We start from the raw sequence: 17,915 nt of genomic DNA on the forward strand, positions 1-17,915 counted from the left end.
AACTAATCTTTATGGCCACATAGCAACAATATAGGACAGGTTCTCTGAAGTATGCAATATCAAATATCTGCTTGTTTGTTGTAATATTCTACTCTTCTACTCTGATGCTGCCCTCAGCAATATCAGGGGGTCTTGAGGGAAGCATGTTGGGGCCTGCTGAATTGCTGTATTCGTGCTTCCCAGGGGTTCCTTCTTTTTCCTCCACTTGCTCTATGGAAACAATTCTTCTAAGAGCACTACGTCTGTAAAACCACATTCAATAAATAGTTTAATACTTTGTGCTAAAGGAGATTATGAAGTTATACGGTTTAGGAAAATGCTGTCCTACACAAATAATTAGAATTTTTTTCACGTGCTGTGAGAGAAAATGTAGTGTATGAGTTAATTGTGTAATTCCAATCTGAATTTAATAATATTGATGTTTATATTTTAAAAACTTCTACTTGCCTTGAGTTTTGAAAAACAAAACAAACAAACAAACAAACAAAAAAAACCCTTTAAAATATTTTACAGGTATGTGAAGTTAAGAACACAATGAATCAAAATATGCAGTTTTCTAGCATCAACTTTGTACAGAGGAAGCTGCTGGTCTCTAAGAGTATAGTTCTTTTGATTTCTTGAATATTACTGCTACAGTTTCAATAGAGTAACTGTAATTTTTCTCTTGTAGCAAATTCTGAACCATATTTTGGATGACATTGAATATTTTGTTACCAAACTTCAAAAAGCTGCTGAAGCATTTGCTGAACTTGCAAAGAGGAAGAAGACTAAGAAAAGTAAAAAGAAAGGACCTGGAGGTAGGAGTTCTTACTGAACACAGTTCTGTTTCTCTAAGGATACCAAAGTAGATAGCAAATATGGCTTTTGTTGTTTTTTCCTGGAAGTTAGTAATTTTCTTTCACTTTAAGCACAAAAAAAGTCCACGCAGTATATTCTTAGAGAAAAATCTGTTAAAAATATTTGCTTGAAATCAGTGGAGAGTGGCTGATTAGAGATGCGACTGCAGAATATGCTCACTGTAGTGGTTCTGTATTTGCAGCATTTTGTACGTTGATAAATTCATTAATTATGTCTTTATATGTTTATTATATCTTTAATATTTATAGAAATTATGTAAAATATGAATGGATGTACAAAAATCTCAATTTATTTGTTCAACAGAGGGAGTTCTGACTCTCCGTTCAAAACCACCACCTCCAGATGAGTTTGTTGACTGCTTCCAAAAGTTTAAGCATGGCTTCAATCTTCTGGTAAGTGACTACTAGTGTAGAGAGGCATGCTATAACAGTTTTTTGCTGGTATAGTTAATGTTAAATATAATATGTCATGCCCTGTTGCTACCAATTCAAGTGCCCATTTTAATATATTGCTTTTCCATTGTTTTATTCAACTAATATGAAGTGAAGAAAGAAAATTCTTGTGAAAGATAGAGAAAAGAAAGAATAAGTAACACAATGGATTTGCTTTTAGTTATTTGTAAGTTGGGTTTCCGTGGATGTTCCTGCTTTTCCAGGAGGTGTGATTGCTTTATTGACTCCCCTGAGGGGGCTGCAGAAGTTCGTCTCTTCTTTGGGAATGCAGTAGTCAGGTGTTGTCTTCTAACTTTCCTGGTGCCTTGTCTACATAGAGAAACCTGGTGGAGTTTAAATGCCCTGCTGATATAAGCCGTGCAAAAGTGGTCACACCATATGGGTAATTGTGAGTCTGGATCTTTGTTGTCTTGGTCTTCACTACTCCTTAAAAAGGAGCAGACCCACAAATGTCCTTTTCAAGAATGTCAGTAGACCTGGAAACATAATCTTGTTTAGTCTTTGTTTAGCACACAGGAAGATAGCTCAGTTGTTACTTGACTGACCTTGGCCCTCTAACTTTTCCGTGTTATCTGAGGCTAAACTGAGGCAAGAGCAGTGCCTGCCACCTCTGGCCAACAGTGGCCTTCAAAATGGCTTTGGGATGCTGCTCCTCAAAGGCTCTGTGCAGTGACAAGATAAAAATATTTCTTACTCTTTTAGCATTGTTGCATTTATTCTTTTCATGGCTCTTTAAAACCTTTTACTTGTGAAATTCAAGTTTAAATCATAAAAGGATTTCTAAGAACATCAGTTGGGATCACAGCTTTCTTGCATGCTTGCCAGCATCACCAGCTGTTGCCTTAATTTCGTTTTATTCAGTTATGCCCATCAAACTCTCTGTAGTTGTTGCCGTCATTACATAGGACCTTTCTGGCCTCAGAACACTCCAGCTGACAAACTGATGTCTTGTTGGAAGTTCTCAACAAGCGGAGGTGCTAACTCAAGAGCCTTCTCCCTGGCATGTCCTCTTCTTCAAGTGCTATTACTGGAAGGCAGCAAGTAGGACACCTTCAGTGCATTTACTTCCACATACTGACTGTCCCTTCCAATTGCTGGGGAAGCTATGCCAAAAAGAAAGTTTGTTCTCACATTCATTAAGTCAAATCTTCGTTCTTCTTCCTCTTGGGGAATGAATTCTGATTGCAGGGCTGTGGGTGTTATTTAGAAAAGTAAAGAATATATTACTTTAAAACCTCATTATCAAATGTTGTGATTCTGACCTTAGAGGACTGCTGGGGTGCAAGGGAAGGGGGAGAAAGGGAAAGGCAGGAGATGTCTTAGAACATGCTGATCTTTCTCAGTAATAGTGCCTGTAATGTTAATTTTTTTCATTATAATTTAATACTGCATTTAAATTAGTTTTTCACCGAGGAACACCCATGTATCCAAATCTTTATTTTCTGTTCAGGAGTGGAAGCAGTTCTTGTTTTGGTGCTGAGAGCATCTAGGACCTGGTTTCTAATGCTCTTTCATGAAGATCTGTGCCATACTGGTGTGTTGTTTCAATGTCATTGCAGAAGCCACAAAAACTTGAAATTTCCTTTCCTAGGCATTTATGTCAGACATGGAGAACTGTATAAAGTGAAGAATCTAGTTTAAAAGTAAAATTATTAGCTAGAAGAATAAAATCTTTGTCAGTAGAATGGAAACTGTTTTAAAATACTATGCTGGAAACTGCTAGAAAGTGCCTACCATTTGGAAAAAAAAATGTTTACAAAGACCAAAAGAAAGTTGTCACATCTGAAGAACAATGTATAGGAAGTTATTAGCACTAAAAACACATCCTCTTTGTTTCTTAACTTGGAAGCACACTCTAGAAGTTTTTTAAAACACATTCTGGCATGCTTGCTACTTCTAGAGTCTGCAGAGCTGATAGGTCATCACTAAATAAAAGGAATACTCCAAGAAGTTGTAGCAGAGAAAAATATGTATTTTCTTAATGCATATATTTATTTGGAAAAGCTTGATAATGGACAATATGTTCATGAAAACCATTGTTTATGGGAAGCACAAGAGAGTATCTGTTGCATGTTGAAGAACTGGTAATGGGTTAAAAAAGAACCGAAAATCAAAATGGCAAGTAACAGATAGATGGATAGAAACTCTGTTGAATGGGTACCATTCATCCATCTCCTCCAAAAACTTACGGATAAATCAACAAGCCACGCACAGTGTTGTGCAACCTCTCAGACTGCCTTTCTTCCTGAGAAAGAGAAATGATTAAGGTAATGTTTATAATTTTAAAGTAATTTCAGGGCTCTGAGGGACTAAGACAACCATGTATCCATGAGGTACCCCTCATGGGATATGGTAGGCAGATACATTTAACATTATACACATATATTATTAAATAATAAACCTGTAGACAGGTATATTAAAATTGAAGAAGAAAACATACATCTTGCAAAGCGAAATGATGCCTACAAATTTCTCAGATTTTTATTTTATGTCTAACAAGGTCACATACCCTGAAGTTTGTAATGAAAATGAGATGCTTTGAGTTCAAACAGAGCTTCCTAGACTCTTGCTTGGCAAAACAGAAAACGATTTATAAGCATGAAATGCCCATTCTCAAAGTGCAGCAAATTCAGCAGTGAAGTCCCATGTACACCTATACCATGACAGCCTTTGCTGTCCAACATATTCACAGGTTTTCGGGCAAATGGGGAGTGAAGTGACAAGATTTGGTGAGGCTACTAAGCTATTCTGGATAGTAAAATGAGACTAATCCTCAGTACAGAAATAGAGAAACACCTCATGATAGCAAATGGTGAATTTACAGATGAAATTCAGTATTGACAGATAAGATACAAATTGGAAAACATCATATATAGAATAAGTGAGAAAAAAAATGTGGATGTACTACTTGTTTCTGTGAAAGTATCATCCATGTTCAATACATGTATTGAACGACCAAGTGAATGCTAAGAGACATCAGAAAAGACAAAAATGAACAAATACAGATCATCAATATGCCACTATGTTCACTGGCTTTATTTTGGTCCCAGTACAGTGAAATTGAAGAATGTACAGGGAGGACAAGAATGCTGTAAAGGATGATTACTTAGGCTTTTCTTTAGTTTGGAGTAAAAAACAAAAAGAATGAGAATGTAATAAATCTATAAATGGTAACAAACATCACTGGAAAAAGGGAGGAGAGAAGGATTGATCAGTTTTCTTTTGGAAAAGAACTACAGGGTATTGATGAAACCTAGAACTGGCACATTTCCAAAGGAGATTGTTTTTTTACAAAGCATAGAATCCAGGTGCCAAACTTCTTATTTGCATAGTACATGCTAAGATTTACATGGATTCAAAAGCAATTGAGTGAATTTATTCACAAGAAGAATCCATCAATGGCTATTAATGTAAAACACTAGAATTTTGTACTTCTGGTTTCTGAGGTAATTACTGATGGATTCAAAATATCTTGGGGAAAATTTCTTATGAGTTTGCCTTTTTCTCACATTCTTCCCTTAACACTTGTTATTAGCTGATGTTGGAGACAAAGAATTGAGCTTGGATGGACCTGTGGTCTCACTTGAGATGGTCATTCTTATGTGAAGTATTTATTGTCATTAAAGTTAACTGTTTCTTACAATTTATCATTTTCCCTCAGGCCAAATTGAAGTTCCATATCCAGAATCCTAGTGCAGCGGAACTGGTTCATTTTCTTTTTACCCCACTACATATGGTAAGCTTTTATATTTTTTTTTTCAGTGTTTTCCTTCAGAACTCTTGTATCTGTATACTCTATAATCTTTTCAAAGATAAAAAGATTAAAATGTTGTGTCCCTGGACAGTAACTAAGGAGAAATGTGTGTATTTGAGGATGAGGGTCTCTTCAGAAAACATGTTGTATCATTTTCTGCACACACATCCATTTGTTAAATGTATTTATTTAAAATGTTTTTAGCTTCTAATGTTACAGTTTGAAATTATCATTTTTAATTAACAATTAAAAAAATGTGATAATTTATATAATGCAGGAGGAGAGTTGAATGCATAACTATATGCCTGAATGGAAGTATGTGTGATTTTGATCAGTAGATTAAAGTAACATTGAAATAGTGGGTCTAAATATAAATTAGTAGGTGATCAGAACAGCAGTTATTTTGCTATAAGTGTTTTTACTTTATCCATAAGACATTAGGACACATGTTAGTTCCTCAAAAATTATTTGTTTGTTTGAGTAATAAATGTATCCTAGCAGCACAGCAGATATATTTTCAATGTAACTTCCTTACTTACCATATGTATGTTCTTTGTGTTATTTTAATACTTGTATTTAGGTGGTGCAGACAACAGGAGGTCCAGAGCTTGCTAGTACAGTACTAAGTCCCCTTCTTACAAAAGATACTATAGACTTCCTGCAATATACTGTCACCAGTGAGGAAGGACAATTATGGATGTCATTGGGTGACACGTGGACCAAAGCCAGGTGAGAAAAAGCTCAAGTTTATTGACACAATCTTAATCATATGATCCACCCCCAACAAATGTGTTACTAATTTGGTGGTCTTTGGACTCCTCACAGCTGTTTTTTTGAAGTTTTTTGGAAAGGAACCCTTTAGCCTCAATGGGATTTGGGAATGGTTTGATTTTAGGGGTCACAGGGAGGGAGAAAACGTAGACAGAAATTTTTGTTTCCTCCATAGAATCTAGGAGAAGAGACCAAATTACATACATGTAGACTTACATCATCATTTTTTTCTGAACTGTCCTTTGCATGCTTGCTTTACACCCTTATTTTTCCAACCCAATCATTTGGAATTGATTAAAAATCAGTTTGAAGAAGTTGATATAAAAAGTGAAAAACATGGAAAAAGAGGATACAGATTTCTATTTTCAATTTCCAATAATGATCAAAAGCTAAAAATTTAAATGCCTTTACTTCTTTAAAAGCATCATAATGCTATAAAGAAAATGCTTCAAACTTTTAAAGAGTGTTTATTGGCTGAGTCATGTTATGTGTGCATACCCTACATGTCACTATTATGGTTAAGCTTCACTGAAATTATTTTATGTATTTGTTGTTTTTGAGGTGAGTATATGGTTTGAAATTACTTAGTAAAATATGCAGAAAAAAATCTTAAATTGACAAAATGTCAATCTGTAATCTGTGGTAGATAAATACATGTAACAATGATTAAGCATGCAATTACTTGGACTGGAAACACACCATGTATTTTGAGTTTACTTGTCTTGCGCTTAGATTCCAAATTCAGAAATAAACGTCTACCAAGTAGATTTCTTACATTTTAAATTACATCAATAAAAAGTATTTTTTAAAAGTGACTAAGTGATAAAAGTGAATTGAGTGGTTTCCTTGTAAGGAAGGCTGCATAGAAAGCCCTAGAATATGGAGCGAGGAGCATCCTCATAGTAGGGAGTGTGTGATCCCTTTTTGATCTCACTCTGATGCTGGAACAATGTCCAAATACATCCCTGGGCCTGTTGTCCAGCCTGCTACTACAAAATGGGCTGGAAACAGTAATTAGATCCCCTTGTGACTGCCAGAGACTTTATACCAGAAAAGCAGTATCTGCTTGCCTTTACCTGCTCTGAGCTCTGCTGGCTTCACTGCAGCTTGTGGTGGGGCTGACTGTGGAAATTTCCATAGCATTGGAGCCCCATGAAGGGAAAATGGATTTCTGTGTAAAATCGTTGCCTCCTTGTCTTTGGAACTACCTTCATTATTATCTTAAGCCATACTGAAAAAAGTGTGATTGAAAGAGAAACAGCTTATGTTGGATAGGGAAGAGTGAAGCACTTAGAATACTGCTAGTTGACCTGTGAAGATTAGATATTTCAGTCTGAGTGATCTCAGTATACAGAGATACACTGTGGTGCAGTTTAGCAAGAGAGATGAATGATGAAACTCAAGGGTTACTGACCTACATCAGACATACTAATGGGATAATAATTGCTGACTGTTCCTGAAAGTTGTGTGGCTGACAGCATTTTTCCCTTAATTTTGAGCAATGTAAACAATGAGACTGTTAAGTCACTGTAATGTCAGTTTCCATTTCTGCTTCCACTGTAAAGATACAGTAATTATATTGCAAGATGGTTCGTCATGCATGGCACAAAGGCAGAGCATGAAAGCATTAATTTAGGTACTTCATATTACAGTAGGAAATGCTAGTGGAGCACTAAAAAGTAATATTGTATTCTAAGAATATTAATCTAAAGTATAAAACATTAAATATGCTGATAATTCTTGGTTGGTTTTTTTTTTTTTTTTTTTTTTTTTTTTTCAGTATAAGCTATTCATTGCCTAATTTCTTTAAAGTGTTGCTTGGCCTAAGCTTCTGTACTTCATACCTAGTTTCAGACTTTCTTATACAGTAGGCGGTTTCTTTGAAGTCTTTTGTGTATTCCTTTAACACAAACAGAGCATTGCAACACTTTTTCCCATCTAACAGCTAAAAAAAAAATCCTAGATGTGTTTGTGATTGATTCTTCTATTACTCATCCTTTGCTAGGAGACAGGAATTTGTTGTGTTTTAGCACTGACAAGTCATTATGGCAAAAGTAGTTAGCTTATTGCTGTGCCTTGCAGAAAAGTAGTTATGGTCAATACATATTTTCTGCAAATTTTGTGTTCTAGCACAGTTGTATCTATACTGTAATGCCAGCCTGTCCTCTTCACTAACAAAATAAAAAGCATTTCAATTTTTAGAAAACCTATCAAAATAATATTTTTATGGCCCTTGACAAAGCTCTCTAATTTACTTTTCATACAGAGTGGACTGGCCCAAAGACCAGTTTATTCCACCTTATGTCCCCCGTTTCCGAAATGGTTGGGAACCTCCTTTGCTGAACTTCATGGGAGCTCCAAATGAACAAGAACTCAATCATTTGGCTGAGTCTGTGGCAAACTTTGCAGAGCAGCAGCGGAAGCAAGAAATCAAAAGATTGTCAACTGAGGTAGGTTAACTATGACACTGGTTTGTAAATTCGTGGAAAGCAACATAAACTACTTTCACAGAAAAAAACATTCTGAGACATTGGAGAGACAACATCAGTGCAATCTCAGTATATTTGCACAAAAGCTATAGAAAACCAAATATCTGTTTAACCACCAAAATGTAAGTAGGAAAAATACGAGGATTTTGCCTACTACCCTCTTTGAACTTGGTGTGTTTTCCCACATCAGTTGAAAGGACAATCCAAGCCCCTAAGTTTTGTTCTGGCCCTTGTCCTGTGCTTTCAGATCCCATTGACTTTGATTGTATATGCTTTAGGCAAATTTGAACGACAGTGTTTTCAAATGTGCATCCATGCACAGGAACATAAACAAAACAAAACAAAAAATAGGGAGTTTTGAATTTTAATTGCTTGTTAATAAACATAGAATTTAATATTTCTTTTATTGATTTTTTGATACTTCCACTGTTTTGCAAAAAAATATTCACCAGTGCTATCAGAGTAATGCCATGTCAGGTAATTTACTTCTGAAAAGTCTTGCCAGTTAGAAGAATTGTTGCACAGGAACAATTTGCTTTTCTCCCACAAAATAAGATCAATTTAGAAGGAAAAAAAAAAGATATTCTGTTTGGAGAATGGAAACATGGACCTGCATCTAAAGCCTTCAGAGTAATCCGAGATATTCTTACTAATTCTGTGAGGGGAAAATAAAGGGACTGACTATCAAGATTTTACCTTCAACTTTTTCAGTAGAGTTGGTCAGAAAATGTACTTTGACTTATGTGAAAACTTTAAGAATACAAATGATTTATTTTTTTAATTCACAAAAAAAAAAAAAAAGCTATTGCTATTTTAAACATATGAAAGCTTTAATTTTGGAAGCTTTTTGGTTTTGAGAAGAGACAAGATTAAATTTAAGATTGTAATGTATTAAACTAGCTGTAGTTTAAATCAAAAGTTAGCTAGTCCAAGTTCCCCTGTTAACGTCTGTGATATGGAAGCACAGCTAAGAATTTTTGAGGTTCAACCCATAGAGTTATGCATCTTCCTTGGACAAGTTACACCGTACCATATTCAGAACACATCTTAATACTATTATATCGGATTTTATCTTAATTTTAAAATTGTGAGCTTGATAAATATGCTAGTGGCAAAAATGTGCATATGGAAGAAAATGCAAGGGCATGATTTTAGATGGATCACATGGTCGCTGTGTTTTTGAAAAATATTTGTCACAGTTGCCATTTCTGGTTTTGAGCTGAGCTCTGCTTTCTAGTGCCATGAGCATTTACCATATCCTGGGAGAGGAGCCTGCCATGTCATCTCTGTGCTGTGAGGCCCTACATGCCTGCACAGGGGTGAATCTAAGAAGTAAATCCGTTTCTATTTCATGAAGTTTTTATTATGAAAACAACCGAATTTCAGAATACTTTTATAGTTAGGGTATTTTGTCTGAGGTATGGGAAACATTCAGTCTTAGCCTTGTAAAGTTGAGTTCACCATTTACTGTTTATCAGCTGTTGTGGGATGGCTTTCTCTTGCAGAACAACTCTCGTGTTGTCTTATTGGAGACAACAAAGTTTCTCCAGCAAAACAAAAAAAAACAAAACACAAAAACATTAAATGAGTCCATGGAAAACATGTCACAATGAAACTTTGTTTTGATGAAACTGCATTTAAAAAATAAAAAAGTGTACATGTATACCATGTAAAAAGTCTGCCAAGCAAAGGAGGCTAGCATGGTTCATATTTCATTACTTAAAACATTGTCTTTATGCCTAATAGGGTATACAAGAATAAATGCAACAAAAAGTATGTTATTGCCTGTGAGATTTTTCTGAGAAAAAAAAAGTGTTTAGTAAAAGTTAATGGGCACAGTAAATGAAATGTAGCTGTTCCTGTCATCTCCCCAAAAAAGCTCCATCAAACATTGCTTCAGGTTTTATAGTTTATGTTGTACTCCTTTTTAATTAATAAACAAACAAACAGAAAAGACAAACCAAAACAACACCCCACCCTTTCTCAACTTATATTGATATGTGAAAAGTGCAAAATAGTATTGAAAAAAAGGGGCACTTTTTTCTGTTATGATTATTAATGAATACGTATTTTTCTTATGTTATATTAGTATATAATATGTTGAAACATTTGGGGGGGGGGAATACACTGAGATACTGTGTTTGTTTGTGTTTTGGGGATTGCATTCTTCTTGATGTTGGTAATGTTGGTTGGGTTGGTAGGTGTTTGTGCTGACTTTTAGCATCTTTGTCCTAGCCTTCAAAAGACCAAATAATAGTAGTAGCAGTAATAATAATAGTAATAATAATAATAGTAATAATAACAGTTCAATGGAGGCATTTGTGTGACTGGTACCTGGGATGTCAAGCCTTAGTTTCATGATTCCTGTGTGGTTTTGGGCAAGTCATTTAACCTTGGTACCTTGGCTCCCTGCACCAGTGCCTCCTGAGCACATCCCCTGTGGGAGAAGTGCTGAGCTTCTTAATAGCCGTGAAATACATTAGGTGCTCAGCTGGAAAAGCTGCACCAGTGCAAAATATCTACAGCAAAAGGAGCATCCTGAAGTGGGTGATACTAGAAAAATTATTCTTTCTAAGTCCATCAGAACAGCTTAGATGACAAAGAGTACTGGAAAAATTATATGAGAATTTGTGTCCATGCCTTGCTGCTCATGAGCCCTGTGCCTCAGTGGGGTGGTGCAGGTGGAGGTGGAGGCTGGTCCTGCTGGGAGGGCATATTGAGCATGTGCACTGGGAAGCCTTGTTCATGAGATGTTTTTGTTTTTTTTCTTTCCAATCCTGTATCCTAATATGTAGTTGCACATGCAGCTCCCACCAAGGGGTTTGAAGGTAGAGTCAGCTGAGCAATGGGGACTTCAAATGGCAGTGAAACAGTGGGGAGCTGGTGATGAGAGTCGAGTGAGGCTCAGGAGATGCAAATAATTTCTGTGTGAAGTAAAAATGAGTGCCTGCTTCCTGAGTGTTTTTTGATGTGAGTTATAGTCAGTGACACTTGAGAGTCTATTTTTCAAAGAGGTTATAGTCATGTATTTTTAAAGAAAATTCTGTCTATATAGTTTTTTTGTTTTGTTTTGTTTTGATTTTTATTTTCTCTACGTGTTTTTAATTTCTTTTTACAAACACTCAGCCCCATAGGCAAGTGTTTCTAGGTGCCAGGTCAGGTACTTGGAGGCAGGCTTGAGGACGCTGGCTTTTCTGTAGCCACACAGCAAGAAAAAAAGGCCAGATTTGGCAACTTGTGGTGAATCTCAGCTGTTCTAGCTTGTTGTGCAATTGGATGGTGATATAAGAAAATGATCAAGAATGAGCATCTTCAATTTCATAATCTCCAGAAATGAACTGCTCAACTTGTCTTTCTTTTGGGGAATGGACATTAAAATAATTCTTACTAGAAGCAGAGTATCACTGCTGGATTTAAGGTAGTTTTTTTTAAAGGATTGCTGCTTTAAAAGACTTTTCTGTGTGTGCTTGTAATAAGTTGTGATTGTTTCCTTTAATTATAATCCTTAATTACATGAAGTATTACCTTCCTTTTTGCATTTCTTCTTTGACTTCAATCATGTTCTGTGAGAGGGTGACATAAATGAACCACTTGATATTATGATCCTGAAATAGGGTGATAATTTTACTTGGGAGGTTTATTTCTGACATACACTTACGGTTAGCTAGCTAGAGTTTTCTGGCTTGAAGTGTACATATAGAACAAAAGCTCAGAGCAGTTTCTCAGTGCCGTTTGTTTTAAAGTCATTCAGGCATTGCTTATAACTTTTGTTGCTGTAGCGATACCTAAGAGATGACGTGGACCTTGCCCCAGAGAACTGTTTTTTTTTCTAAAGAATATCCACTGTAATATTAATGCAGGCGGATGACTTAGGACTGAAATTCTTTTATTCTTTTGATCTCTCTGCGTACGTATTTTAAATGCAGAAGCTATTAACTTTTCATAGCAGAATGTGAGCACCTGAGAACAAGGACATGGGAGTGCTGGCAGGGAGCACGGGGGCTCTGGATTAGGCAAAACAGGCAGTGTGTTGCTGTGTGTGACACTAATCCCCTCTTCGGTTTTGTCTCTTCTTTGTCTTTCAGCCTCCCGGTGTTCCCGACTACCCTCCATCTGATGGGTATGCATTCAGTAACACAGTGTACAAAAGAGGGCCTCTGCTGGACCAAGGGGCAGCTGTTGCTGCCTTTAAGCAAACTGTTAGCCGACATGTAGATAGGTAACACTGAATCAACGTCGTACGTGGTGCTGTGGATAACTGTCCCGACTTATTGCTGCTGGGGTGGTGGTGTCTCTGTTCACCTCTGTTTGTGCCTGGCGCAGATCCTTATTTCTGTAAGGCAGCCACTCTGGCTAGCAGTGGCTGTTCTGCCTTTGCTTCTCCCAGGCACATCCATAGGACTCTTTCAGTATCATTTCTATGAAACATGTTTATGTATGCTGTTAAATTCTTGCCTTTGTCAAAAATGATATAGCAAAATTCCAATCTGATAGAGAACACGGGATCCTGCTATTTGGGTTTATTTTTTTTCTGTTTTGTTTCAAATTTTTTTAAAGTTATTCTTTGCTCTCTTTGAAAATACAAAGAATTACAAGTACACTCAGATTCATCTGTCCTTGTTTTGAATGATTGTTTGATTTGTTTAGCTGCTCATTTGCTGCTCCGTAGTATCCTGCTTTTGATGTTCTGGGCTGGTGTATGAATGCCCACTTCCAGAATAGTAACCGATTGTTTCTTCCGTTTTCACTATGAACAAAGCTACAAAATGTTTGCATAGCAACCATGGTCTTCTTGCACATCCTCTTTCATCCCCTTCATTTTAGCCTAAATCTGAATAGCTTAATGCTGAAACGCAGTGATCCTTGGAGTCTCAGCCCTGTCGGCATGGAGAATTTCTGCTGGTAAAAGCTGTGGAAGTAAATCAGTAAAGTAGTGCTAGAATTGTGCCTCCACACCAAACTGTATTCCTTATGCACCATTTGAAGAGTATTTTAGCTCATGTGCCATGGAAGATGCTTAAGCTAAACTTTTGTGATCAGATTGCTGGTAAAAACAGTGTTGATATGAGTCATAATTTGCATAACCCCTAATTTTTGAGCTACAAACTAAAAGATGCTGCTGTTAATCTGCACACAAACAAATTCCCAAGTGGTGTGCAAGGTGAAGACTCCATTGTTTTTCTGAATTTTGGATTTATTCTTTGTAACAACAGCAACCATAATGGTCATCTCTAAACATTTTCTCTAACTTGGTTACTTTGAGGGTTCTTGTCTGAGGACCACTCAGCTTGCAATCTAAATGATCTGCGCTAGAAATTCTTTTCTCTTTTATCTGTAATGCAATAAGACCTGTTTTGTCCTTTCAGAGCAAGACTGAAAGCAATGCAAAGGCTGTTGCCTCTGTTTCAGGTTTAAAGAATGGGGCTTATTGCATTGACCCATTGATGATATCAGCGTATCTGGCTGTAACAGAATGAGTCATCCAAGCTTGCTTTGTAGTGGGCAAAGAGAAAGGAGCATTTCTAAGAATCAGGTCACGTCAGGTGAAGTCAGTCTTTTGAAAGATGTGAAATGAGACATGCAGTGGTGGTGCCTGTTTCTCACCACTGATGGCAGGAGGGAGTCTAGATGGCTGGTACTGATGCAGACATTTATGGTGTGCCACTATCTCCTGATCCAATGCGATGTAAACTTCCATTTGTTAACTGGCTCTCGTAATAAATGCCTGGGAGGAGTTCCTTATTGGGTGAAAGCTATTAATATGTATTACCCTTAGTAACTTCCACTTAAAGATAAATTGTAAAGCACCTATGAAGAAGCAGGTGCAGAGGGAAGGAGGTTTGGGGGAAAGGAACAAGAAATACAAGATGGATGTTTCAGCCACTGTTTGCTGGTCCTTGTTGAAAGCTGGCTTTCACAAGCAGCCTGAAGGCAGTGACTGAGCCACCCACTACCTGTGCTGAGACGTGCAGGTGACACGTTGTCCAAAGAGCACAAAATCAGAGAACTTGAGTGAGCCTTATGTGCCAGGACCTCCAGTAAGGCATGCTTTCCTCAGGTGACTTAAACTAAGCATCATGATCTTAAACTTCCAGTGTGTTACTAGCTATATCAGGGGCTCTGTCTGATGCTGAAAGAGCACTGAACAGTTTTTCAAAAAGTTGTATGGTGTTTCAAAACAGCATGCCATGTAGCTGTTTTTGTACTGTCATTTCTGGAACAGCACCCTGGGGTTCAGTGCGATCTACCATGTTCTCCTGCAGCGTGCACAGCAGAGCTGCAGTTACAGCATATCTGGCAGGCAATAGGAGAAGGCAGCAGAAGATTGGTGGACGGAAGCTCTGGGTACCCAAAGTAAACAGTTTGGCTCATTAAGGTGGGCTTGAAGTGTTATCATCTCTTCAGCAGTATATAGCCACTGTCCAGCCCGTGTTCTGGGGATATTGAGGTTGATTGCAACAGAGTGGGGTAAGACTGAAGCATAAGTGTATAAGTTGTTGTTGTTGTTATTATTATTATTAATATTAATATTATAAACATTAATAAATACATTTATTCATATTTATTGCTAATACTTATTATTATTAATGATAATAGTATTATTAATAATAATAATCCTTCCTGAGTTATGTCTTTTGGAGGGATTGGGATATCTAGCAGTTGACTGGGCAGGAAGACACAGTTAATAAAATGAGATTGGAAAGGCAGTCTACCAGTAATACTGCCTTCAGAGGTGGGTTAGTCATATCACCAAACTAATAAGAAAGCACCTCAAAACTATATAAATTTTGAGTGGGTGGCTGAAAAAATTGGGATTACTCACATGTCTCTAAACCTCATAATAGGAGTTATGAAGGCTGTGGTTTATCCCACGTTTTTCGCTCTCTCCTTTAAATGCTCTAAGTGTTCTGTCTTTCTTTCAAAATAATACATTTTCAATCTCAGTATGACTGCTTCTTTGTTCTGCTGTTCAAGTCAAGTGAGACAGTTCTCCACAGCCATGCAATAGCTAGGTAACTCCTGGATTGCTGAGGCACACACCTGGGATCCATTGCTGCACAGCAGCATCTGCATTTGTATCCCTGTGCTGTGATGTTGTATGCCAAGCCACTGTTTGTTTGTTTGTTTGTTTGTTTTTGCTGTTTTTTTTTTTTTTTTTTCTCATTTATTTTTGTTTTATTTATTTATCGTTGTTTTGTTTTAAGCTTTACTGTTTGGTAAGGATTTGGGTTTTTAAGTGTTATTTACAACAGGTGAATAATGTTACTGTTTCTTTTGGACGTATTTTGAGGGGGGTGGGGGACTTCTCACTTTGAAGAGGTAGCACATTAAAGAAACTAGTAACTTGTTACCCAAAGGCAATGTGAACAGATCTTTCCTCAAGGAAAAGAATGCTGCTGATGTATACTGTGGTATGCTTTATTTTACAATGAACCCTGCTCTTAATTGATGCAATAATTTGAGATTCTTAGAGGTTATGATATATTATAAATAATGAAGAAAACTGATCTGCAGCAGGCAAGCATTTCTTGGAGTTCAATTCCATTGGTATCAATGTCAACATGACTTGAAGCTTAATTTATAATGAATGCTAGAAATACAGTTTCGTGCAAAGCACTATATACTAAGTGTATACCAAGCATATTCATTTATTAGTATGGGAAATGATTGTTTAACCTACTGTAGTTCTCTATAAGAAATAAGACTAAATATAATGTGCATATTTATCTTAATAAAATGGCACCTGCAAATCCAAGTAATTATCATACACATTGCAAGCAGTGGGCCAATAAAGATTATTGGTTCTTAAGGTTCATGCAGCTCAACCACATTTTTCTTTTTTTCTTTTCTTGTGTATGTGTGTGATGTAATGTGATGTGTATGTGTTTAGTTAGTATGTTGTGAATAGACAGTTCTACAGCAACAGCAAGTTATGTTCTTTTTTGTTGTTTAAATGTTTTGCGGGTTGTTGAAGGAGGGCATTTTATCTGTATTTTTATTTGCTTGAATGTCTCACTGAACAATAGTCTGATCTCTACATTGCAGAAACTATGAAGCACACAATAAAACGCAGTCCAAGAAATATGCCAAATGCAAGTATGAGTTTATGGCAAGAAACAACAGTGAGCTTTCTGTCATGAAAGAAGAGATAGTAGAGGTAACTTTTTTGCAAAGAGATGACATAAATTTCTGGTACTAGTCAAAGCTGAGGGTACCTTTCCTGTGGGCAGCAGTAAGGACTTCAGTGTTTTTATCTAATTCATCTCCATTAGTATGGAAAGTTCAATTAATTTGTTTTGCATCGTAGACAAGATAAACAGAAATCCTGTGCTGACTTATGGCTCATTGCTCTGGAGATTCATGCTGTAATATAATTGTGTGTTTCTTCTGTCTTCTCATTTAAAATCATCATTTGGTAGTATGTAAATAAGTGGCTCTGTTAAACACTACCTGTGTACACACAATGAAAGACTGTCCTTTCCTGGAAGCAATGGTACCCTGAGAGACAGACAGAAATGTAGAGGGGAAGAAGTAACAGAGAAAATGGTGTGTATAAGGCTGCTCTGCTCATAGTCAGAAAACAAATTCCTGCTGGCCATTCTGCTCCAATTCCTTCTTTACTCAGAAATGCACTCTCCCCAAATTTGTGCCATTGCAGAGTCATGCATTTTCCCTTGGGTCGTTAGCAGTTTTTTCCTTTTGTTATCTCACAGGCTGTAGAGATGCCAGCCTCTCTGTACAAGTACTTGATTTTTATTCCACTGTGTTGTCCTGCACATGTCTGAGTTCACACAGGTTCATTTGCATGCTATTCTATAATATCCTTTCTTGAGAGCCACATTTTGAAAAGTGAACTACTATGATGTAGAATTACTTATGGTGATAATCAAGGAAGCCTACAAGGCTGTGTAACATCTGTGTAAGATCTGTTGACAATCACAGAACCTGGCAAAGTTATGATTTTGTTTGGAAATCATGTAAGTGCTGGCAGGAGGAAAGTCAGAAAAAATATGTAATTATGTTACCAAATTATTTCAGATTCTGGATGACAGAAAGCAGTGGTGGAAGGTTCGGAATAAAAGCGGCAATGCAGGCTTTGTGCCAAACAACATTTTGGACCCTCTGAGGAATTATGAAGGTGATCTAGGATTGCCAGAACCTGTGTATACCCGCACCATCCAGGTACCATCAACTCCTTGGGAGACAAAATTTCTTTTGAAAAGTGTGTGTGTACTTGTTTGTGCGTTTACAAAGGAGGAAGAGATTCACAGCAAAGCTAAAATATTTTCATAGTCTACTGATATGTCAAAAGATGCATATTTCTTTTACAGGCTGAAGTTTATTTCTGTATTGCATGGAGTCTAACAAGAGAATAAAGTTGATAGAGATATAGCAAAGTCTTTTCCTTTAGAGCTTTTTTCTGGTTATTTACTTAGAGGTGGTAATTTCCACCCTAATGGATGTTTATGCATTTATTTTAATTGCAAATATCCTTTGTGCATTGATAGCTGTTGATGCCAAAGAAGGAGTTTGAATTATTTAAGGTAGGGTATTCTTTGTTACTTCTAGGAGAGTGAACACTAGTTTTTC

General features: G+C 36.7%; 1 protein-coding gene across 8 annotated transcripts in view; it reads left to right on the forward strand.

Annotated features, from left to right (window-relative positions):
- Positions 1-17,915, forward strand: part of EPS8 (EGFR pathway substrate 8, signaling adaptor) — a 132,760-nt gene that overhangs the window by 97,128 nt on the left and 17,717 nt on the right. For 7 of the 8 annotated variants that reach the window (XR_014694754.1, XM_084525293.1, XM_084525290.1 and 4 more), the window contains 8 exons: positions 671-797; positions 1,162-1,250; positions 4,972-5,046; positions 5,645-5,793; positions 8,102-8,285; positions 12,410-12,543; positions 16,371-16,482; positions 17,364-17,507. Coding sequence is in view for 7 of the 8 variants with exons in the window: in XM_084525293.1 (XP_084381419.1) it covers positions 671-797; positions 1,162-1,250; positions 4,972-5,046; positions 5,645-5,793; positions 8,102-8,285; positions 12,410-12,543; positions 16,371-16,482; positions 17,364-17,507 (1,014 nt within the window). In the remaining variant the exon portion in view is untranslated. The remainder of the gene's footprint in view (positions 1-670; positions 798-1,161; positions 1,251-4,971; positions 5,047-5,644; positions 5,794-8,101; positions 8,286-12,409; positions 12,544-16,370; positions 16,483-17,363; positions 17,508-17,915) is intronic. The other variant, XM_084525295.1, reaches the window with a different exon arrangement.

The sequence above is a fragment of the Aythya ferina genome, assembly GCF_964211825.1.
Source record: "Aythya ferina genome assembly, chromosome: 1".
Lineage (NCBI taxonomy): Eukaryota > Metazoa > Chordata > Aves > Anseriformes > Anatidae > Aythya > Aythya ferina.